The sequence below is a fragment of the Kogia breviceps genome, chromosome 10 (genome assembly GCF_026419965.1).
Source record: "Kogia breviceps isolate mKogBre1 chromosome 10, mKogBre1 haplotype 1, whole genome shotgun sequence".
In the NCBI taxonomy this organism is placed as follows: domain Eukaryota; kingdom Metazoa; phylum Chordata; class Mammalia; order Artiodactyla; family Physeteridae; genus Kogia; species Kogia breviceps.
Genome location: NC_081319.1, coordinates 42,319,912 through 42,344,703, shown reverse-complemented (window position 1 = coordinate 42,344,703; position 24,792 = coordinate 42,319,912). Strand labels below are relative to the sequence as shown.

The 24,792-nt window shown below is 45.9% G+C and overlaps 1 protein-coding gene across 1 annotated transcript in view; it reads left to right on the top strand.

The window, feature by feature from the left end:
• The window catches only part of LIMD1 (LIM domain containing 1), a 73,571-nt gene that overhangs the window by 29,981 nt on the left and 18,798 nt on the right, over window positions 1–24,792 (top strand). The window contains exon 2 of the mRNA XM_067044463.1: window positions 6,364–6,465. Within this exon, the coding sequence (XP_066900564.1) occupies window positions 6,364–6,465 (102 nt within the window). The remainder of the gene's footprint in view (window positions 1–6,363; window positions 6,466–24,792) is intronic.

Below are 24,792 nucleotides of genomic sequence, written 5' to 3'. Positions count from 1 at the left end.
GGGTGTCTGGGAGTCTTTTCTTCTTGTTGAGTCCTGTCTCGGAAAAACTAACTTCTGTTTCTTCTCTGTGGTATTAAGTGCTCACACTTCTGACACCAGATGTGTGGTTTTTCCCACGCCAACCAATTCTCTGACAGCAGCCAGGTGTCCTACAATTCAATTCAATCTGATGCTAACTGGAGTTAGCACAGACCCCACAGGTTAAGGAAGGACTCAGTCCTACAAGTCCCCCTCCCACTTTGCCAACTATGCCTCTGACTGACTGGCTGTAAATCAGAGTTCCCCCCACCCCCTCCTTGGGTTTGATTATTTGCCTTAATGACTCACAGAACTTAGGGAAACACATTTACCAGTTTATTATGAAGGATACAGTTGAACAGTTGGATGAGGAGGTACATAGGAAAAGGTCCGGAAGGATCCCGAGTACAGAAGCTTCTGCCTGGTGTAGTTGGGGTGTGTTACCCTCCTGGCATGTGGTTGTGTTCACCAACCTCGAAGCTCTCTGAATCCTGTACATTGAGGAGGCTTCATCATGTAGGCATGATAGGTTATTAACTCATTTTCCAGCTCCTCTCCCCTCCCTGGAGGACGGAGGGGTAGGGCTGAAAGTTCCAAACTTATAAGCCTGACTGGGTCTTTCTGGTGACCAGCCCCCAACCAGGAGACCACGCAGTGTTTCCTCATTAGACCAAAGATGCTCATTTTGCCCAGGAAATTCCAAGGGATTTAGGAGCTCTGTGTCAGGAACTGGGGTCAAAAAAGCAAATATTAGCAGGACCTGGGGGCAGAGACGAATATATGTATTTCTTATTATTTCACAAGTCCGAGCCTCTGCTCAGCCCTGGCAACTTAAGCAAACTTAGAGCACAGGGCTCTGGGTGAGATTGGTCAGCTCACCTATCAGTAGTGGCATAGTCTGGTTTCCTGGCTCCTTGGATGACCATTCCATGAGGGCAGGATCAGAGTGCAGTCGCGCTGCTCACCATCCTATTGCCAGCGTCTGCGGAGAGCCTGGCTCCGAGTGAATGGTGGAGAGGCACTCGTGGGGTGAATCCTTCAGCTGCAGGGTCCTTGGAAGAAGGGTAGGAGGAACAGAGGGTCTGCGTGGGGACGGCCTTGGGATGGAGGTCCCTGGCAGAAAGATGGCCTTGCGTGCGTGGGATAGGCCAGCATGGGAGGTAGGCTGGGTGGCCACTAGGAGATATCTGGGGCAGGGGTGGTCTTGGGTCTGAATCCCTGAACAGGTTGTATGTTGGGGAGGCGGGTGGTGAGTAAGGAGCTCCTTCTTTTTTGGGGGGGGCCCGTGTGTGTTGCAGGAATAGCCACACAGCTGCCAACTAGATGGGAAAAATGGGACCTTTGAGTTAGAACTTGGGCTCAAATTCCATCTTTCAAACCTCCCAGCGGTGTGACCTTCAGCAAGTTACAGCACCTTTTTAGAATTTCTAGAATGTGGGTTTGAGAAAGGGGATGCACATCCAGCATGCACTGGATGAATACTCCTAGCTCAGGCTCTGGGAGGTACGTTATTTCCTAGAATATGAAATTTACTTTGTCTTTTTTTTTTTTTTCCTGCCAAAGGAAGACTAGATCTATTTCTTTTTTTTTTTTTTTTTTTTAGATCTCTTTCTTGCGCATGAAGTACTTTTCTATCCATTTACCCCAAGCACAGGGGTGAAATATTTTCTTACCTACTTGGCTTCTGTGGGACCTCCTCCATCCGTGAGGCTGATGGTTTAGAGTACAAGCGGCTTCCTTCCTTGTTTTGTGTCTGCGCTCGATGCTCAGAGTGGTGAGAAAGGATGTCAGCATCCCCAAGGAGTGAGAGAGAGTGAGGGAGAGGCTGAAGTCAGTAGATCCCAGCCCTTGGGTAAAGAGGAAGCCAGAGAGAGTGTCACTCTGCTGGCTGCAGGAGCGGAGGAAGGCCTGATGTGGAGAGATAACGCAGCAGGAAGCTCAGGGAGGCCTGGGCAGTTGTCAGTGTCCCCTGGAAGATGCTTCCCACCCTGCCTGTCACTTTATGAGCTGGAGTGAGAGGTTGTCTGATTTTATTCCCAAGCCCAGGCAAGATGAGTTGATGTCCTTGTGACCCAGAGGCATCCCTCTGTCTCAGGAGATATATTCCACCTCTCCTCTATGGCAAGCTGTCTTCAAGGGGGTCCTCTTCCCACCCTCCCCATGCAGACAGGTGGAGGGGCTGATCACTGCTTCAGTTGAGTCTCACTGCTTCTCTGTGCTTTGCAGCTAACATTTCTACGGGGCTTAAGCGCAGAGACCACAGTGACGGAGAGGGAAGAAGTGATGTTGCGCTTGGGGTGGTTTTGTTCCATGTTCGTGAGCAGAATTACATTCGCGTTGCTTTGAGGTTCCATCCAGGCTGCTTTGAGCGTGCTTTGGTTGCTGCCGGCCAAACCAGCCGGTGTTGCTCTTTGTAAAGGTTTAGAGTCCAGTCCCAGGGCCCTTGGGATGGGTGGTCTGGAAATCAACCCCAGGATCACCAAATAGTATAATTAATACCTTGTCATTGTCCGATAGTTGCCATTTTTCAAGAGAAAGTTCTCCCCCTGTCACCATGTTTGAATTATACCATCAACCAGGGCTCAGCAGAGGCCTACGTTGCCTATTTCTCTATTTTTATGTATGTTTGTTGAGGGCATAGGAGTGCACTTTGTCAGGGACTGCAGGTGTTCAGAGATGCATAAGACTCTGTAAAAGGCATTTACAGGGGTGTGTGTACCCAAGGTACAAGGAGGTGAGGGCCAGGGCAGAGGCGAGGCGACACAGGCTATACGTGGAGCTACACAGAAAGTGATTCAGCTCAACAATTCTTCACTGAACGCTTGTGGAGGCCACAGTTAAGACGTGGCCCTGTCTCTCTTTTTTTGAATTTTATTCTATTTTATGTGTTAAACATTTTTATTTATTTATTTTACTGAAGTATAGTTCATTTACAATATTGTATTAGTTTCAGGTGTACAGCGAAGTGAAAAGAATATATATATTCTTTTTCAGATTCTTTTCCATAATAGGTTATTACAAGATATTGAATATGCATTCCCTGTGCTGTACAGTTAATCCTTATTATCTACTTTATATACAGTCGTTTGTCTCTGTTAATCCCATACTCCTAATTTATCCCTCCCCCTCTTTTCCCTTCAGTAACCATAAGTTTGTTTTCTGTGTCTGAGTCTATTTCTTTTTTGTAAATAAGTTCATTTGTATTACTTTTTAGATTTCACATATAATAATATTTGTCTTTCCCTATCTGACTTACTTCACATAATATGATCATCTCTAGGTCCATCCACGTTGCTGCAAATGGCATTCGTTCATTCTTTTTATGGCTGAGTAATATTCCATTGTGTATATATATATACACCACATCTTCTTTATCCATTCGTCTGTTGAAGCACTTGGGTTGCTTCCATATCTTGGCTATTGTAAATATTACCGCTATGAACATCGGGGTGCATGTATCTTTTCAAATAAGAGTTTTTGTCTTTTCTGGATCCATGCCCAGGAGTGGGATTGTTGGATCATATGGTAATTCTAGTTTTAGTTTTTTAAGGAACCACCAGACTGTTTTCCATAATGGCTACACCAGTTTACATCGATGTGGCCCCTATCTTGAAGGTGCTCCCAGTTCACTAGGAGAGGCAGGCAGTGCCCAGGTAACCAGTAACCTGCCACAGAATAGTAGGTGCCGTGTCCAGTGCTGGGCACACCAACCCCATTGCTTCCATGTCCACCCACACGCCTAAATGCCTGAGGCCCTGCCTGGCCCACCTGGGCCGCCTGCTTCCGTGGCCGGCCACCAGCACCATTGGTTTCTAGAGTGATGAGCCTCCCGCAACAGGTTTAGAGAGGATTGGTACTGGTAGAACCCTGCCGTCTTCACCCTTCCCTGCTAGCTAGACACAGCTCTGATTGTGCCAGCAAAGGAATGCAGTTTGCCCAGAACGGATGTATTTCTTGACTTAAGTGCAGCCTAAGTTGTATATGAAATAATCAGACAAAAAGAAATGCTGATGCCTCTTGAGTTCCTTGATGTTTTCAATTTCATCATGCTGTTTGCTAGGTACAGAAATACCAGCTGTCCGGTAGTTTCATCCTGCATATATGTGTGTGCATGTGCACGCGTACCCACACACAAAGGTAATTTCATAGCCAGCAAGAAAAGGTGGAAGGGAAGGGCCTTGGGGAACTTGCTGGGGTGTTGGAAACATTCTATATCTTGATCTGGGTTTACATTACATAGGTTACTTGTCAAAACTCATTGGATGATAGACTTATAATTTGTGCATTTCACTGTTTGAATTTTATCTTGAAAAAGTAACTGTAAGCAAATAATGGACTCATTAATGATATGCAGGCTGAAGTGTTCAGGGTGAAGTGAACTGCTGTCTGCATCTTACTGTGAAATGTATCACAAATAAGATGGATGGTTGGATTGATTAAGGGATGGGCAGCAAAATGCTAACAATTGTAGAATTGAGGTGGTGGGCATATGTTCCCTGTATGATTTTTCCCATTTTTCTTCATGCTTGAAAGTTTTCATAATAAAATGTTAAAGCAGAAGAACTACAAGTAACCACTACTTGTGATCCCTAGAACTTTCCATAAGCAAATTCCCTCAAGAGCCAGTTTTCTCGGCTGACCCAGTACTGTTCCTACAGACAGCATTACCTGCTTCCTGAGGGAGTGTTGGTGAAGCGACGTGAGAGCCCTGGGCTTAGTGTGTTCTCTGTGGACCTGGTGTGGTTGGTGTGGGCGTGTTTCATGAAGGATGTGTTACCTTGGACTTCCTTTGAAAGCGATGCAGTTTATCAACTTGAAATGATAAGAACTTTGAAACACAGGGCTTTCTGCCCTGTAGGCAGAATGTGGCTGGGCATTTGCAGCCTGAGAACAGCCTGACAGATGGGAACCAGAGCTAGAAAAGGCTGGCTGAGCCCCTGACCAAGGACATGAGCTGGCTACCCTGATGGATGCTGGGGGATCTTTTTATATATATTTAAATTTTTTTTTTTTTTTTTTTTTGTGGTACGCGAGTCTCTCACTGTTGTGGCCTCTCCCGTTGCGGGGCACAGGCTCCGGACGCGCAGGCTCAGCGGCCATGGCTCACGGGCCCAGCCGCTCCGCGGCATGTGGGATCTTCCCGGACCAGGGCACGAACCCGTGTCCCCTGCATCGGCAGGCGGACTCCCAACTGCTGCGCCACCAGGGAAGCCGTATTTAAATTTTTGAGAAATTAGTTATATATATTTTATATATAAATTGTATAGAGATGTATAATTGATTTTTCAAAAATTTTAACATTATACAGTATATTTAAACAGATCCAGGGGAATTCCCTGGCAGTCCGGTGGTTAGGACTCGATGCTTTCAGTGCCGTGGGCCCGGGTTCAATCCCTGGCTAGGGAACTAAGATCCCACAAGCCACTCGGCACAGCCAAAAAATTAAAATTTTTTAAAAATTAAAAAAAACAGATCCAAACACTTTTTGAGACTACACTTTTTTCAGCTATAACAATGCCTGCCCTTGTAAATTTTTTTTTTTAATACAGAAGATGGAAAGAAGTAAAACCAGCCATAATTTTACAGTTTTGGTATATTTCCTTCTTGAATCTTTAAAAAAAAAAAATTCATGCATTATTTACATAATTGTGATCTTTTTCATTTGACTATAATGGGGGAGTTCTTTGGAAGGGAGACTCCAAGACCTCCTTTTATGTGGACTGGCCCATATAAGGGACCGTAAAAAGGGACCGAAGAGTGGGCATAGGGCACAGACAGGGGAGCCCCAAGCAAAGGTGAGGAGCTGAGACCCAGTGGCCAGGGGCAGGGGCAGGGGCAGGGCAGAGCACTGGACTTGCAGTCTGAGAGACCTGGGGCTTGGGGGCCTGATCTCTCTGTAAAAAGTGAGGTTAGTAAATCCCTGTTGGTGGTTCCCATTGTAAATTAAAGGAAATAATTTGGTTGAAGTTGCCCAACCTGTGTATTTGGCATATTGTAATCCTGGTGCAGCATTTGGACATTGTCTTATAACGGTGGGAGGCTTTGAAAGCTTTGGGCAAGGGAGGAGATGGAAGAAATGGAGGTATTCTGAACATTAGCACGCTGGTGTGGAGGGGGCCTGAACACGAGCCTGGGGCCTGATTCCTGCAGTGGAAAGGACTGATAGTCGAAAGGCTGATGGAGGGAGAGAGCATGAGAGAAAGACATTGCAAAGGAGTAATCCTCCGGATTTGGTGATGGGCTGGTTAGGGGAAGGGGTGGGTACTTTGCTTTGTCCATTGGCTTTTTTTCACTCACTTTACACTGTTTCCCTCCTGACTCACTGCCGTGTTCTTTCCCTTGCAGGAGCCTGTGTGAAATGCAGCAAGGGGGTGTTCGGGGCCGGCCAGGCCTGCCAGGCCATGGGAAACCTCTACCACGACGCGTGCTTCACCTGTGCGGCCTGCAGTAAGTGTGTGTGTGTGTGTGTGTGTGTGTGTGTGTGTGTGTGTGTGTGTGTGTTGAGGGACAGGGTAAGGAACACAGGGAACCAGGAAGGGAGGAGATGGAAGAGCATCCTTCCTGGAGACACTTGGCCCATGTCCCTCCATGGTCCTATGGGAAGGCAGGACAGTGTCCTCTAGAACGGAGTTTTGTACCACCAACACAAGGCCCGTCAGGGTAAGCTGACTTATCACAGAGTACCAGGGTTTGCCTGGGGCCCACTCTGGTAGTGGAGCAATCCCGAATAACATCAGGTTTGTAATGCATATCAGAGGTCTCAGAAGAGTCGGGAGGAAAGCGCTGGGATTCACCACTGTCTGCCCTGTTTTCAGTTTTCTCGCCACTGTGGGGACCAGTCAGTCAGTTACCCCTGTGTGAAGCAGGGTCCTTTCATAACTCTTTGGCCCCGATCTTTCATTTGGAGGCTGCCGTTCAGTGGGAAGTGTGAGCGTGTGCGTGAATGCGTGTGTGTATGCATGTCACACACGTATCGGTGCCTCTTAGCAAACACCTGTGGGCATCTTTGTACTGCATTATGGGCATTATGCCTAAAGCAGCAAACCAGGAAACTAGGCCTGTGCTCAGCTCAGCAAACTGCTCACTGAACTGATGGCATCACAGTGGAAGATTCGAACACATTGCAGGCTGTTTGCCAAGTCTGACGGAGCCATGAATTGTGCTTGTTTCATGGTCTCCACCAAAGATTAATTTTGAGGAGCATTTTTGAAAAATGTCCCCCTGACACCTCCACTTCTACACCAGGGCTGGCAGCTGTCTGTTAAAAGGAAACATTACAACAAAGCCAAAGAGAGTCTGGGACCAGGGGATCTTACTGTCTGGCCCAGCAGTCCTCAGTCCTGGCAGTTCATTAGAATCATGGGAGGGTTGTGGGGAGAGATTTTAAAAGCCAGTGATGGACTTCCCTGGTGGCACAGTGGTTAAGAATCCGCCTGCCAATGCAGGGGACACGGGTTTGAGCCCTGGTCTGGGAAGATCTCACATGCTGTGGAGCAACTAAGCCCATGCACCACAACTACTAAGCATGTGCAACACAACTACTGAGCCTGCGCTCTAGAGCTCGCGAGCCACAACTACTGAAGACCGCGTGCCTGGAGTCCGTGCTCCACAATCAGAGAAGCCACCGCAATCCCCAGCCTGACCAGCAGAATCAGAAGCCCTAGGGGTGGGGTTTCTAGAGTGGGGCACATGTATTGTTTGTAAGCTTCTCCGGTGACTCCCAGGTGTGGCCGGAACTGAGTACCTGGGATTAGTGCCAAGCTTCTCATCTTAGAAGCCTCTGGAGATGGGAAGAGGAGGCACTTTCTCGGCTGGTTTGTGGCACAGCCCTCAAGAGCCCCCTGGTTCCCAATCTGAAGTTCACCAGGTGGGCATGGTCCTGCCATGCCTTGATGGCACAGGCATATGCCTGGTTCCAAACCTTAGGCTTCATCTTCACTGTGATTTCCCATAAAACACATGCCTAAGAGTTTCTGCCTTGATCGTTACTCACCTTTGTAGGGAAAATTGTGAAAGACTTTGAGATGGATCACACAGGCTCCTGAGCGTCCGCAGTGGAAATGGAGGAGTTTTCTGGTTATTGGATTCCCTGGGTCTCTGGCCTTTCCTTGCCTTTGAGCTGTGTTACACTCTGTAAGTTGTAGAACCTTGACGGCAAGGCCCATGATTCCTGTTCACAGCGACGCAAACTGTGTCTGGCAGAGATTGACCAGTTTTGCATCCATTAAGCAAATTTACTTCAGCATTTCTGATGGCCTGCATATGGAAGGTTCTTTGCTGTCTCCCAGTTGTAACACCTTATTATCTCATTCAATGATGAATTAAATAAAATCTTTGACCTGTGTTTGCGTTTTATCTGTAAAGAGTTGTAATCACACCTTCTTTTAAAAATTATCTTTGACTTTTGGCTCCTGTAACTGTTTCTTAATATTTGCTCTATCTTCCAGGAAAAAAGAAAATAAATATTGAGTAGAGGCTGTTTTTATATCTCAAGCAATTACCATTTGATCTGGAAAGTTGTTGGGGGGCAAAAACTACTGGTGAGTCTGTTGGTTTCACCAGTGGCTGCTTGACTAGCTGGCAGTTCCTTGATGGGCTGAGTTTATTTTCAAATTATGACAAACACAAACACTCAGGAAGACAGCTGCTTTGGAAGTTTGCTTGTTCTAGCATTTAAGGCCCTTGTGGTCTGGTCTGTATTTTATTGCTTCCTACTTCCTTATCACAGTGAGACAATTTGTCTCTTCCCCATTCACTCCCTGGAACCTCCTTTCCCCACTCACTTCGTGCATTTAAATTCTGTCCAGCTTTTAGGACCCAGCTCCAATGCCTCCTCTTCCAGGAAGCCTTCCTTATTCCCCAAGGAGGAAAGAACCGTTTCTCCTGAACTAGGCATGCCCTACCTTCTCACATAAACAATGAACCACTGTCTGCGATTCGGGTGCCAGCAAACCAGGCCCTAGAGCAGAGTTGCTGAAGGAAGCTCTGAGTTCCATCAGAAAGTGAGTGTGGTGGCGTTCCTGTTGTAGGTAAACATACAGCTTCCTCCCCACTCACAGGAAGCAGTTGGAGACCCAGGCATGTGTCTGAGCAGCTTCTCGTAGACGCCGAAAGTGACTTGCCTTTGTTCAGTTAACTTACTGCTGCCAGTACCTGCTTTCAGCAGAAGGAGGTGCCAGGGTGGCCCACGTCCTGCCTCTGTGAGTCCTCAAGGATGTCTGCATGAGCCTCGGCACATGGACACAGCGCAGTGCGTGCCGGGCTCTCATCCAGTCCGTCGCCCCCTTCGTTGGGGAAGAGAAAATTGGGGTCAGAGAGGGAAAGAGACTTCTCGAGGTTGAAAACGTAGCAGTTGAGCTGAATCCATGGCTCCTGAATCTAGATTAGGTTAGCCTTGCACATCTGTTTGTCTGGTTGGTTACAGTGTGTGAGAGAGTGTACTGTATATATGTGTGTGAGTGTGTTTTCCCATTTCATTTATGAGAATAATCTAGCTTGAAACACCGTCAAGATGTATTTCTGCAGGTACACACACATGCCCACACACCGGCACGTGCACACACTCACTTCTTGGGTCTTATTGGTACTTTATTAAAACATAATATCGGGATCTTATTGAGAGCTCACATGCACTTACAAGGCAAGGCCAAGGCCCGACTGATTTGATCAGTAAAGCTAAAACAAGCTACTTCTAGGTTCAGACAATTTATTCCCTTTGTGAGCAACAAAAAGGACACGCCAAAGGTGCCTTTGTCCCTGTCCCACACCCCAAAAGGGACAACACTGAAACAAAAGGGCCGGTGACTGCAGTGTAAGTTATGGGATGCTAAGCAGTCAATCCTGGACGCGGCTGAGTGGTCATGAGTCAGCAGCTCCCTTCACAGGGGTGGGGCAGAGAGCCCTCCCCTCATCAGAGAGGAGAGACTGTCTCGTGTCCCGGAGACAGTCCTAGAGCAGCTCCTTACAAGCCGCTCATCCTTTGTCCCAGGAGGATCCCAAGGTGTTTCACACACCCAGACAAACCTCTGCCTCTGGATGGTGCAAGTTCTCCCGGGCACCTCGGCTGATTCCCCATCTGCCAACAAGCAACAATGTTTCGGGCTTCCCTGGTGGCGCAGTGGTTGAGAGTCCGCCTACCGGTGCAGGGGACACAGGTTCGTGCCCCGGTCTGGGAAGATCCCACATGCCGCGGAGCGGCTGGGCCCGTGAGCCATGGCCGCTGAGCCTGCGCGTCCCGAGCCTGTGCTCCGCAACGGGAGAGGCCACAACAGTGAGAGGCCCACATACCGCAAAAAAAAAAAAAAAAAAAAGCAACAATGTTTAGTTCATTTTTAGTTGTGGGAACAACATGACGGCCACAAAAAATTTTAAAGACAGTAACCTGGTTTGTTATCATTCTAGAACAGGTATTTTCACTAATATTTCTCCCTTCTAGATTTTGTCCAGATTTATACACATTTTTTAGAGTTGTGATCATGGAGTGTAAACCAGTATTGTATCCTTTTTGATTTAATATTGTGTCATAAATTCACCCCTGTCTTTGTAGTCTTCATAATAATCATTTTAAGTTACATAGTTGTCAACTGAGCCGTTGCACGGTTTGATGGCAGGGAGCGAGTGTCTCCGTGTCTCGGGTTTGTTGGTTATTACACGTGGCCGCAGTGAATGTCTTTGTGCCTGCGTGCTTTTCTCCCTCTGCTGAGTTGTTTCCTTGGTGTTCGTTCCCAGAAGCAAGCATTCAGGGCACGGTGCATGGGTGTTTATGTGGTTTGTTAAAGTTCTTTTTTGACATGCTCCTCCGTCGGCAGCGGGTGTGTTTGGTTGCCATGGAGATGTGTGCTGTGGGTCTCCTTCTCCCACCTCGGCTCTGCCCATCCACGGTGGCCAGGCCCCCAACTGGATGCTCTCAGGAGCCGTTGGCACGGCATGGGGTGGGGGGAGGGTAGGCATGGCCTTGGCCAGCAGCCATGTGCCATGTGTCTGGACACCATGTGTCAAGTGGCCTGAATGAGGAGAAGCTGGCGCCTGTCTGTGGCTCGAGAGAGGCCAAACAAGAAGGAAGAAAAAGTGTGCTGGACTTAGGGGGGTCAAGTGAAGTCTCCTCAGCACCTTCCAGAATAGACTATGAGGCAGAGAGAGGCCAGGCTCTGTGTCCTCACCCCAGGCCGTTTTAGGCCCAGAAAGTAAGATTTTGTTCATTTTGTAAAGACTAAATAAATTCCATCCTGCAGTCATGGGGAAACCAGTTTGCCATGTTCACGGCCCCTGCTGTTTTTCAGCCGTGTGAGTTGGAAAACGATGGACAAGATAAGACATGCTCCTCCCCAGAAGCCCATAGGCCACAAGGGTGCCCTGGTCTTGGGGGTAGGGCTTGGGGGGCAGGCAGTCCTGAGGCTGATGGGGATTATGCCCAGCACAGGCATGAGCTCAGAGGAAGGCAGCTGAGGGCCGGATGGGGCCCACTAACAGAACAGGGCTGGGATGTGCAGGGGTCATGGCCAGAACAGGTGACTCTTGAGTGTTGTGACCTAGTGCTTATGTTCCTGAGTTGGTGGTGCACTGTGATCTGCCTTAGGGAAAAAAAAAACACAACAAAAATAAGAATATATGCCACTGTCCATCCCACCTTCCCAAAACCAAACATCCATGCCTGTTAAAGGTGGTGAAGGGATTTTATAGTGAAATCTCACACATTTATTTAGACCCCATCTGGGAAAGTCTGTCTAACAGAGTGAGTGAAATTCTGCATCCAGAACACTAGAAAGTGCCATTTCATTCCTTCAGGTAAATGAAACAACTAGAAATAAGCCCAGAGCTGTGGGACTTAGTGAGTAAATCAGTGATTGGTGATTCATCCATCAGTAAGTTCACATCTGAAGTGCGGGAGGGTCCTTGGCGGTTGTTTTGTTTCTCTTACCAAGTCTAAGCGCTGCCTCTGAAATCATGTTAACCTTTTTCATTGACTTTGTATACGCCTCCTCACCAGCCCAGGCTTTGGAGATGCCCAGATTCTGAAATAGTTGAGCCTGAATTAGGGAGGTCTCCCCTTGATTCATGGCAGGCACGCTGCCATATTGAGTCATCTCAATATTTGTAGGTAATTCGCAGGTGAGCTTTCTAGCTTACTTTCGGCCTGATCCTGCCCTGATCCTCTCACTCGCAGTAGCTCACTAAATCCTTGTTAACAGCCCAGTGAGTTCAGCGTTGTTATTACTCTCATTTCACAGATGAGCAGAGGCTTGGAGAGTTTAGTTTGCTTGTGTTTGGTTATATCGATGTTAAATAGCCCGGTTGGCACTTGAACCCAGGACCGTGTGGACCCACAGCCCTTGCTTGCAGCCACTGTATCAAATTAGCTTTGCTTAGAGAGACGCTAGATCTTGCCATGACATCTCAGGTTCAGCTCTGCCTGGGGGCTATGTGACAGCAAATGTTGGGTTTGAGGATACTTTTGACCTGTGAATGCAGAAGAGTGGCCTTGGACTTGGAATAGGGGAGCTAGAATTCAGTAGTGGGTGGGATGTACCCGTAGGAGAGAAATGGATTAAGGGCTTTGGTTAGAGGTCTGTTCCTTTTTAAGGGCTTTGATCCCTGAACTTCTGAGCTGTTGAGTCATCCCAATATTTCCGTCATATTCAGCATTTGTGTGCGAGCTGAATGAGTCAGCTGGATCTAGGGAAAAAGCTGAAGATCAAGAAAGTGAGAAAGGGACAGTGGGCAGATACAAAGGAAATCAGCGGGTGAGGGCGAAATCAGGAAACAACCAAAATAGACGGAGCTGGGCAAAGGGCTGTGCGGGTTGAAGGAGAGCAGAGGGGTGGCTTTTACTTGACGTGTTATCAGATGGTCACGTCTCTCTCTCCAGCAAATGCAGTTCTGCTGCGTGCACCAGAATTGGGACCAGACTTGGTTTCCCAGATCAGACTTTGTTGATGCAGTGAGAAGCCATGATGTCCCTGACAGTGAGAGAACATCAGCTTCTTCGTGCCTGTGACATTAAAGGAGTCTGGGATTTTTAAGCTATGTTGTGAGGGTAACTCCAGTATCATTAATTGCCACACCTGCATTCCAAACACTTTCCTTATATTTGCACACGCATAGTTTGGGTGGAAATCTGCACCCAGACCAAGGGTGCGACTTGGTGGTACCCAGTGTGTCCTCAACTCTTAAGAGCAGAATGGAGGGTGCTCTGACACGACAGGGCTCATCACACCCTGATTAGCACATGACGTTACACTGGGTGCCTCATCTCAGACCCAGAATCCTGGATTTAGGGAGTGAGATCTTTTATGGAAAACTGAGCTTTATTCTGGCACCACAGTTACTGCTTGGGTCTCCTTGGTGCCCTCATCTTGCTAAGAGCATCTCTTCTCTCTTAAATGTTCTGTCTCTCAAATGTTGTCTTAAACTTCTGTCCCCACCTCTGGCCCTGTGATGGTTAATTTTATGTGTCAACTTCACTGGGCCACGGGGTGCCCAGATTTTGGTGTAACATTATTCTGGGTGTCTGTGAAGGTTTCTTGATGGGAGTAACAACTGGTAGACTGAGTAAAGCTCTCCCTTATGTGGGTGGTCCTCACCCAATCAGTTTTGTTCAATAGAACAAAAAGGTGGACGCTCCTTAATAAGGGGACTTCCTCCTGCCTGACTGCCTTGAACAGGGACATCAGTTGTTTCCTGCCTTTGGACTGGAGCTACATCATCACTGTCCTGGGCCTCCAGCTTGCTGACTGCAGATCTTGGGACTTGTCAATCCCCATAATCATGGGAGCCAATTCCTTATAACCAATCAACCTCCCTCCCTCTCTCTCTCCCTCCTCTGCCTTCCCCGTATATATACTGACAATTTCGTCTGCACCCAGGCTTTCTATCGGTGCTCTGATGCCTCTGACTTGGGTTGTACTGTGAGCCACTGTTTGCAGAATATTTGCTCGGTCGCCTCACGCCCCTCATTTGCTTCCCAGGCACACTCATTTGCACAAGAGGAAGTGGAGCCCCAGAGCGGTTGCATAGCTGGTCTGTGGGGGACTGGGGTCCCAACTCAGGTCCAGGTGGCTCCACAGTCTATGTTTTTGCCACCTCTCCGGTCCTCACCCTTTACCGAACACCAGCCCCAGTCCCGAGAAGCTTGTTCCACCTGCAGACATCCTGATTCCTGAAGTCTACAGAGCAGAGGCCCGCGCGTGCATGCCAAGCATCCCAGGGGGTCCGATGCAGTCAGCTGGGATCTTGTCTGTGGCCGTGTGACTGGCCTCACCCCCACCCACTTACCTTCATTTGGCCCCCAGCTCCCTGGCTGCTTTTCTGAGCTCTAGAAGTGCACCGTCCAGTAGGGCGGCCACAGCCTACATGTGACTTTTGAGTGCTTGAAACGTGGCTAGCGTGACTGAGGAGTTGACATTTTTATTTCATTTTAATTAATTCAGTTTAAATTGAAATGGCCACACGTGGCTAGTGGCTACCATATTGGACATTGTAGGTAAAGTCTCTACTCCTAAGCCATAGTTCACTTATTAATAAGAAACTATCAGTAAGTTTATTGTTTTTACTTTATGCGTCACAAAGGCAATATAGTCACATTGTAAAAAAAATACATGTGGAAGAAGAAAATCACCCATAACCCCAAACCAAATAAAAACAAAACAAAATAATGTTGCCTATACCCACATGGACATCATTTTTGCCAGGCTGTCATCACAGTACTTGCTTTTATGTTCTGTTTGTTCCATTTAGAAGTATGTCATATGCTTCTTCCTCACTGCTCTGTGGTCTTCTGAAGTATCCGCTGCATAAGATACTGTTGACTTGATGACTCAGAGCCAATGCAATCTTCCTGCCAGTTAAAGTTTAAAGGGGAAGAGAATCCTTATTACCGCATGAGCCAGGCGTGGATCCTGTGATCAGGTTTTCAAGGACCAGATGCACCTCCGGGGCACCGAGCAGCCTGGGAGTCTGGCAGATCCATTGCCAGGACAGACCGTGCAAGCCGCAGCCCCTGCAGTGTCCACTGTTGGTGGGTTTGCACGCCAGCAGGGGCCCAGGGCCCCACTGGGGGAAGACCCTCTCTGTTCTTCCTGTGGATCACTGCTGACTGCCTTCTGACTGCCTCAGGTCCTGTTTGCTGCCCTGCCCACCTCCATCCACATAGCTGGCCTTTGAGCACAGCTGTGAGGGGGCCACTCCCCTGCTCTGAGATCTCAGCCACTTCTTCTCATAACATCATAGTCTGATTGCTTTACTTGACATTGAACACATTCCTTCAAGTAGTTCCAACCCTTTCTTGTCTGCTCTCTTGCCACTTCCTCCTCCACCCTGTGTCCTTCGGAACCTCCACCACACTGAGCATCACCCACCCTTTCCTACCCCTGTCTTGTCACCCTCACACTTCATCCCACCAGGTCCGCATCACTCTCCAAGCGATGTCCTCCATTGTGATCTCTGCTGTGGCTCCTCTGATGCAGGTTTCATACACACCTTGTTCATTTACCTGTCTTGTGGTGTTTTGAATTATGATTAGATTGAAACTGTTGGCAGGGGTCTATGCCTCCCCCTCTGTGGTCAGTTTTATGAGGACGGGGACAGTGTTTAACTCATCTTGATTCACCCTTGATCTGCCACCTTTAGTATAATGCAGGGCACGCAGTTAGCACTGAGGAAATGTTGGAGGGCATAAAGGTGGCATTATCCATTACCCTGTACCCATAAGCTTTCACTCCCCATTCCCCATCCCTCTTTTTCTAGCCCTAAGCAAGCACTCCTGTACAGATGTGCCTATTCTGGATGTTTCATATAAATAGAGTCATATATATGTGGTCTTTTGTAACTAGCTTCTTTTACTTAGCGTAATATGATCCAGAGTCATCCGTGTTGTAGCATGTATCAGAACTTCATTCCTTTTATATTTATTTATTAAAATACTTATTTATTCATTTATTTATTAATTTTTGTCTGTGTTGGGTCTTCATTGCTGTGCATGGGCTTTCCCTAGTTGTGGTGAGCCGGAGCTGCTTTTCGTTGAGGTGCACGGGCTTCTCATTGCTGTGGCTTCTGTTTGTTTTGTTTTGTTGCAGAGCATGGGCTCTAGGCGCACGGGCTTCAGTAGTTGCAGCACGCGGGCTCAGTAGTTGTGGCTCGTGAGCTCTAGAGAGCAGGCTCAGTAGCTGTGGCACACAGGCTTAGTTGCTCCGCGGCATGTGGGATCTTCCTGGACCAGGGCTTAAACCCGTGTCCCCTACATTGGCAGGCGGGTTCTTAACCACTGCGCCAGCAGGGAAGTCCCCGTTCCTTTTCATGGCTGAATAATAATCCATCGTATGGATAGACCACATTTTATTTTTCCATTCATCAGTCAGTGGACACTCGTTTCCACTTTTTGGCCATTATAAATAAGGCTGCTATGGAGATTCCTGTGCATGTTTCTGTGTGGACATATTTTTTCAGTTCTTTAGGATAGATATCTAGGAGTGGAATTGCTGTGTCATATGGTAACTCTATGTTTAACTTTTTTTTTTTTTATGTTTAACTTTTTTGAGGCACTGTTTTGCAAAATGGCTGCACCATTTTACATTCCGTATGAGGGTTCCAGCATCTCCACATTCTTGCCAGTACTTGTGATTGTCTGACTTTGATTCTAACCATCCTAGTGAGTGTGAAGTTGAATCTCAGTGTGGTTTTGATTTGCATTTCCCTGATGACTGATGTGGATCATCTTTTAATGGCCTATTTGTATGTCTTATTTGGAGAAATGTCTATTCAGATCCCTTACCTTTTTTTTCTTGGCCACACCGAACAGCATGTGGATCTCAGTTCCCTGATCAGGGATTGAACCCGTGCCCTCTGCATTGGAAGCTCGGAGTTTTAACCACTGGACTCTCAGGGAAGGTCCCCCCTTAGCCATTTTTAATTGGGTTATTTGTCTTTTTATTATTGAGTTCTAATGGTTCTTTATATGTTCTACATGTAAATATCCTGTTAGATATATAATTTACCAATGTTTTCTCTTATTCTGTGCACTGTTGTTTCACTTTCCTGATGTTATTATTTGCAGCATAGAAGTTTTTAATTTTGATATAGTCTAATCTATTTTTTCTTTTGTTTCTTGTGGTTTTGGTGCTTTATCTAAGAAAACATAGACCTACCAAATGTCACAAAGATTCATGCCCTGAGAGCTATAGTTTTTAGCTCTTAGGTTGAGCTCTTGGATCCATTTTGAGTTAATTCTTGTATGTGGTTTGGGGTAGAAGTTCAGGTTCATTCTCTGGCGTGTGGATAGCCAGTTTTCCCAGCCCCGTCTGTTGAAAAGGCCATTCTTTCTCAATTGTATTGTTGTGGCAAATTTGTCAAAAATTAATTGACCCTAAAATGTAAGGGTTTGGGCTTCCCTGGTGGCGCAGTGGTTGAGAATCTGCCTGCCAATGCAGGGGACACGGGTTCGAGCCCTGGTCTGGGAAGATCCCACATGCCACGGAGCAACTGGGCCCGTGAGCCACAATGACTGAGCCTGCATGTCTGGAGCCTGTGCGCCACAACAAGAGAGCCCACGATAGTGAGAGGCCCGTGCACCGCAATGAAGAGTGACCCCCGCTTGCCACAACTAGAGAAAGCCCTTGCACAGAAACCAAGACCCAACACAGCCATAAATAAATAAACAAATAAATTTTTTAAAAAAATATAAGGGTTTATTTCCAGTCTCTCAGTTTTCTTCCATTGCTCTAGTCAATTATCTTTTAAAGAGATTTAACTAATGAGAACAAAATCTTATTTAGCCATGCAGTTATTGTTTCTAGTCCTCTTCATTCCTTTGTTTAAATCCAGATTTTCATCTGGTACCATTTTCTTTCTCCTTAAAAGACTTCCTTTAACTTTTTTTTTTTTTTGGTAATGCAGATCTGCCCGTGAAGAATTGTTTCAGCTTTTGAATGTCTGAATTCAGCTGTCCTTCACTTTGGTTTTAAAAGATATTTTTTGCTATGTGTGGAATTCTAGGTCGATAGTTTTTTCTTTCATTTTAAAAAAATGTTGTTTCACTGTTTTCTTGCTTGCTTTGTTTTCAGTCAGAAATCCAGTGCCATCTTTATCTTTGTCTCTTTGTATGTAACATGTCTTTTTCCTCTGATTAAGATTTTCCCTTTATCATTGATTTTGAGAAGTTTGATCATGATGTCCCTTGGTGCACTTTTCATGTTTCTTGTGCTTGGGGTTTGTTGAACTTTTTGGATCTGTGAGTGTATGGTCTTCATCAAATCTGGAATATTTTTGGCCATTATTTCTTCAAATTTTCTGCCACCCCCTCCTTTCCCCTCAGGGACTCCAGTGGCCCCTTGGTTCGGCATCCTGAAGTTGTCCCATGGCTCACTTTAATGGTTCTTTCTTTCTTTCTTTTTCTTTTTCTTTCTCTTTCTCTCTCTCTCTCTCTCTCTCTCTCTCCCTCCCTCTCTTTCTTTCTTTCTTTAAAAATTTTATTGGAGTATAGTTGATTTACAATGTTGTGTTAGTTTCAGGTGTACAGCATAGTGATTCAGTTATACATATACACATATTCATTCTTTTTCAGATTCTTTTCCCATATAGGTTGTTAGAGTGTTAAGTAGAGTTCCCTGTGCTATATAGTGGTTTCTTGTTGATCATCTATCTTGTATATAGTAGTGTGTGTATGTTAATTCCAACCTCCTAATTTATCTCCCCTCCCCCTCATTAATGGTCTTTTTGTTTTTTAGATTCTTTTCCTCTCTGTTGCATTTTGGACAGTTTCTATTGCTATGCTTTTAACGTCATAGATGTTTTCTCCTGCAATGTGTAATTTGCTTTTAATCCCATTCAATGTATCTTTCACCTGACATTTTAGTTGTCATCTCTAGCAGTTCAATTTGGGCCTCTTAAAAATATCTTCTGTGTCACTGTTTAACTTCTGGGGCATATGGAATAGAATAACAATAACTCGTCCTTCTTTACTAATGCTAATGTCTGTGTCAGATCTGGGTGGATTTCCATAGATTGATTATTTTCTTCATGATGGGTTGTGTTTTCTTCCTCTTTACATGCCTGATCATCTTGGATTGGATGCTGCACGTTGTGAATCATACCTTGTTGAGTCCTAGATATTTTTACATTCCATTAAATCTTCTTGAGCATTAAATCTTCTGGGGTGCAGATCACTTATTTAGAAACAGTAATCCTTTCCAGTGTGGTTTTTATGATTTGCTAAGTGAGTTTAGAGCAGAGCTCAGGCTAGGGGTAATTATGCCCCACTCCCAGGGCAAAACCTTTCTGAGTATTTTACTCAGTGTTGCATGGATTATTATGTGTTTTCCCAGTCTGTCTGGTGGGAATAGACAGTTGCCGGCCCTTGTGCACACCAGGCACTGTTCTCTCTCATCCTTTCTGATGTCTTTTACCCCCAGTGGTGGTTATTTTCTTCACATGCATGTGCTGATCCGTGCTCTGCTAAATCCTCAGAGGAGACACTCTGCGAATCTCCAGGATTTTTTCTCTGTGCAGCGTTCTTTTCTCTGACTCAGATGATGATGGTCTGGAATCGTGGGCATGGAAAACTGTAAGGAAAAAAAAAAAAGACTTGGGAGTCGCTAGTGAGAAGAGGATTGCAGTGTGGAGTGGGCTACTCAGAGTGTGGTCCTCAACCAGTGCTGGCCAGTAAGGACAGAAGCACAGAAATTGAGGCTTTTCATAACACTCTCCACAGAAATTGGAAACTTTCATAACAATTTGACAGAGCATATTGACGCTTGGATTTCATATGTTTCATTTTCCCACATTATTGTATTTTACAGGAAAATAAGTCTGACAGGTGGAAATTAAAAGCAAAACCCCCAAGACCTGGCCCTTTTCCACAGAAAAACTGAGAAGGGAACAGTGACCTGAAGGATTTGGACTAAGAGGGAGACGGAAGTGGGTGCGACTTTTAGCTTCAATAATTGAAGGTTTTTGAAGGGATCCTGGCAACGGTGCTTTATGTCACATGCTTAGCATGAGCCGGTGCTGTGCTGGGCCCCACTGTGATCCCTGATTTTGTCCTCTCCTCAGCACCGTCTTTGGAGGAACCCAGGGGTTTAGGTGCCCAGCCAGCCTCTCACTTGGGAAGGAGCAAAGCCAAGGACCCCAGCCTGAGTGCTTTTCCACTTTCCTCTTTCTTCCTGTTCCTCATGCAACTGGGGCAAGATGAGCCTGGGGAATCCTGGTTGATCCGTTCACTGGAGCCGAACCAATTTGGCTGGTTTCTTTCTGTTGCTTTGTTGTTAGCAATACCTTCTAACAGTCATCCTATTCTGGAAGAAGCTGTTTGAAGAAGTAGCTCCGGTAGACCTTTGTGGATGATGCAAGTGTTCTATAGCTGCCCTGGTCACAAGTGGCTTTCAGGGACTTGAAATGGTGCTTGTTCAAGTTGAACTTTTTTCTTTTTAAGATTTATTTATTATTTATTTATTTACTAGCTGCCTCGGGTCTTAGTTGGAGCACACGGGCTCTTTGTTGTGGCGCACGGGTTTTTTCTCTTCTCTCGTTGTGGCGCGCAGGCTCCAGGGAGCGTGGGCTCTGTAGTTGTGGCGCGTGGGCTTAGTTGCCCCGCGGCATGTGAGATCTTAGTTCCCTGACCAGGGATCGAACCCGTGTCCCCTGCATCGGAAGGCGGATTCTTTACCACTGGACCACCAGGGAAGTCCCTGAACTGAATTTTTAATGTTATTTTATTTAATTCAGTTACATATCAATAGCCACATATGGGCCGGTAGCCACTGTGGACGGCACAGGTAGAAGTTACCAGTTGGAACGTGCAATAAAAACATGATCTAAACAATTGCTAGCTTTTACTTTTCTCAGGAAGTATCTTCATTGTTGGGAAAACCTTGCATTTTTACTTTTCGGGGAGATATTTTAGAAACTGAAATTTGTGGTCAAGTCTTACAGCTAAGGGCCAAATTACTTTTCCAGAATAGACAAGTTGTTTCTATTTCTAGAAACAAGGGAGAATGGTGAGTATTGCAAGTTTAGTTTTATTTGTCACATTAAATGGCCAACCTCTCTTTGTGTCATCCTCAACAGCTGTTTCCTTCACCAAGCTACACTGACTTTATCCACATTTTTCTGTTTCATCTGAAGGTGCCCCTGAAGGCATATATAAAAATATTCATTCACTGCATCTATGGGAAGTGACTTTTTGGAACGGGTTCTTGATGAGTCTGTACATTTATTAGTGAATATTTTATAAACGAGTGTTGTGATTGGAAAATAAGGAGCAACTTTGAGTACTGTATTCTAAAGCTGTGGAAAAGCTCTTTATTTGGTATATTTTTCTTGTGCATATCACTATCCGTTTCCCGTTTCAGGGACTAGAAGCGGATGATTCTGAAACTAGAGTTATAAAGACCTAACCCGGACACACCCTCCCTCTCAACAGCTTTATGTTTGGTGCTAATTGTTATAGGGATGGTCTAGGTCTTAGCACTTTGAACAAGATGAATCTCTTCAAGTGGAGATGCTGCTTCAGAGACAGTCCTGAGGCATAGCCTAACTCTGTGGTTCTCCAAGTGTGGTCCCTGGACCTGCACAGTCAGCATCACCTGGGAACTCATTAGAAAAGCAAATCCTCAGGCCCTTCCCAGACCTACTAAATCAGAATCTCTGGGGAGGGGCCCAGAAATCTGTGTTTTAGCACACCCACCAGGTGGTCCTGAAGCATGCTAAAGTTTGGGGACCGCTGGCTTAATTTTCTGGTGTTCACGCCTCGACCATTGTTTTATCTTTTGGTGTGTATGAGCTCTGGCACGGCACAGCTGGCTCCAAGTATGTGCCACCATAGGAAGTGTGAGGACAGTGATTTGTCACCACTCAAGGGAGTCGCCTGGGGAAGAGGTGTGATTAGGAAGCTCAAGAATCCACCTTCTTGCCCTCTCACAGTCTGAGAAATACTTGTTCCGGGACAAAGGGATAGTATATTGTGATGGGAAGAGTGTTGACTTAGCACTAGTGACTTCTGCTTAGCTTCAGACACACAGCCAAGTTTGCCTGACCGCTTTAGCTTTTGTTTCCCCATCTGCAAAACGAAGACTCAGTAAAACTGCATATAGTGCGATAAGTGGAGTTAAACTGCTTAAAGCGTGGGGTCACATTATTGCAAGATTAACGAAATGACCCCCCGCCAGCCTGGAATTCTCAGCTGGTTGTGCGGCTCCCGCCGGTCCCTGTCGTGGCTGTGGTCTGGCGCCACCTAGTGGTGGTTGGCTGCTCTAGCTTATTTGTCAACGAGGGCGGTTCTGGGTCCTGCACTTGATTGGAACTTTCAGGACAGTGGCTGTGATTCCAGGAATTTCCAGGTTCATTGGTTTCTGTTTCATTGGCTAGATCTGGAGTGATTCAGATGGGAGGATACCTTCTGTCTGCCCCTCTGCTTCTCAAGATGAGTTTGCTTGCTGTTTTCTGCCTGGCCTCACTGTCACTCCATGTGTCTGTGGTAGAAGATGGGGGTCAGTCACGTTATAGCCACATGGGTGCCATCGCAGGGGATTTTTACAGAATTGTCAAGACAAAGAGATACAACGTAGGTAAAGTGCCCAGTACGTAGAAAGTGCTTTAAAAAATGAAAATGCCCTTCTCCGTTCCCTGGTAGGAAGAGAGAAACTGGAATCCACGTGGAGGTGTGCACTCAGCAAGCATTAAATAGTGCGGGCGGGCTCATGGCACAATGGAACAAGCACGCACGTCAGCGTCAGAAAACCTGGCTTCCAACCTGCCCACTTACTGTCTGGGCGAGCCTCGCTGAGCCTTGGAATTTATGAAATGGATATGATAACGTTTAACCTATAAGTATGGTGTTTTTATGAAGAGAAGAGGAAACCCAGAGAGCTGGGAGCAACCCTGGGTGTCATTTCCAGTGATTCCCAAGAGTAAGCAATTCCTGCATCTTTGCACTGCTCCGTGATGTTGACACGTGATGGGTTCTATTTCTGCCTAATTCTTAGGTGAACCTTTTCCACGCTGGCTGAATCCTAGAGTAGGTGACACGGAGTGGTCTGTGAAACGTCTCTGTGAAAGGCATGTGGCAGGTGTGGACAGAAAGGGGGCTAATGATATGTGTGGCAGTGTTTTCAGACACCTTTAAAACTACTTTTAGTATATGAAAGTTCTAAATATAGTACTTGAAACATAGAAGGCAATCAACAGATGTTAATTTTTTTTTCTCTCACTCTGACAAAATGCAAACTAAATATGGGTGTGGGAGCCAGTTTCTAAACGCAGGGGGTCTTTTAAAACTTTAGTGAAAACTGGAGTTTGAGTCCTTCAGAGCAGAGGAAGGCCCCACCTTCTCAGGACTGTGGGGGAGTCCTAAATATTTTTTTCTTTTTTTGGTAAATAAAGGAAATGCAGATGCAACCTCTGAGACCTCCCTTGGCCTCTGGGGTCTGGACATGGGACTCCTCAGCTCTGGGGCCTGGCAGCAAAAGGATATGTCTCGGGAGTTCCCTGGAAATCCAGTGGTTAGGTCTTGGCGCTTTCTCTGCCGAGGGCCTGGGTTCGATGCCTGGTTGGGGAACTAAGATCCTACAAGCCACGTGGCCAAAAAAAAAAAAAAAAAAAAGAGAGGATTTGCCTAGCCAGTGGGCACTTTTTAAAATGATGATCAAAGTGATATCTGTTCATTATTAAAAGTTTGGGGATGTGTAGGAGAGTATAAAGAAGCAAACGACTAGCTAACATCCCCCCACCCCACATCCTACAGATACCTACCATGTATGTCTCCTCAGAGGCACTGTCATTCTTGGACAGATTTCCTTTCCAGTCTTTTTTTCTTTGAATTTCTTCTTTACGTAGTTGAAGCTTACTTTTTTTTTTTAACTTTTCACATTATTACATAAGAGTTTTCTTTTAAAAATTAAGGAGAAAGTATTGTTTCTCAGATTATGGGTACATAATTCCAGAAAAATTTAATCTAGAAATGTATGAAGCAGAAGGTGAAATTTCTCTCATACCATCTTCCAGTGTACTAAATACTAGAAAAAATTTTTAAATATTGAAAAGTATAAAGTGGTAAGTGAAATTTCCCTTTAATACCTGTCAGTGCTATATAGTATTAGATAAGTTTTTAAAAGAAAATTGTAAAATAGGAAGTGAAATTTTCCTGTAACACCATCAGCCAGTGCTAACCACTATTAGTTTTAATATGCAGTCTTCCAGTTTTTTTTTCATATCAGTGGTGTGTGTGTATGGGTATAGGTTACTGAAATGGAATTGTACTATAAATATAGTTATCTAGCTTGCTTTTTTCACTTACTAATGTAATTTGAGTATCCTCTATAGTATAAGCATTTTCGAATACCAATGAAACACTTATTTGACTGGTATTTTTTGAATGGCTACATATTACATTTAAATGTGTTCTGTTTTATGTGGTCATTTCTCTAGGGCTGCCAATTTGGATCTAAGTAAACATTTTATTTTTCCTTCTTTTTTTTGCGGTACGCGGGCCTCTCCCTGCTGTGGCCTCTCCCGTTGCGGAGCACAGGCTCCAGACGTGCAGGCTCAGCGGCCATGGCTCACGAGACCAGCCGCTCCGCGGCATGTGGGATCTTCCCGGACTGGGGCACGAACCCGTGTCCCCTGCATCGGCAGGCGGACTCTCAACCACTGCGCCCCCAGGGAAGCCCCCCTAAGTAAACATTTATTCACATTTCCGATTCTTTCCCTAAGCTAAGTCCCAGACATACCAATTGAGTCAGAGAGAAACATTTTAAGTTTCCTCTCCAGGGTGAGTTAATCATTTTACAC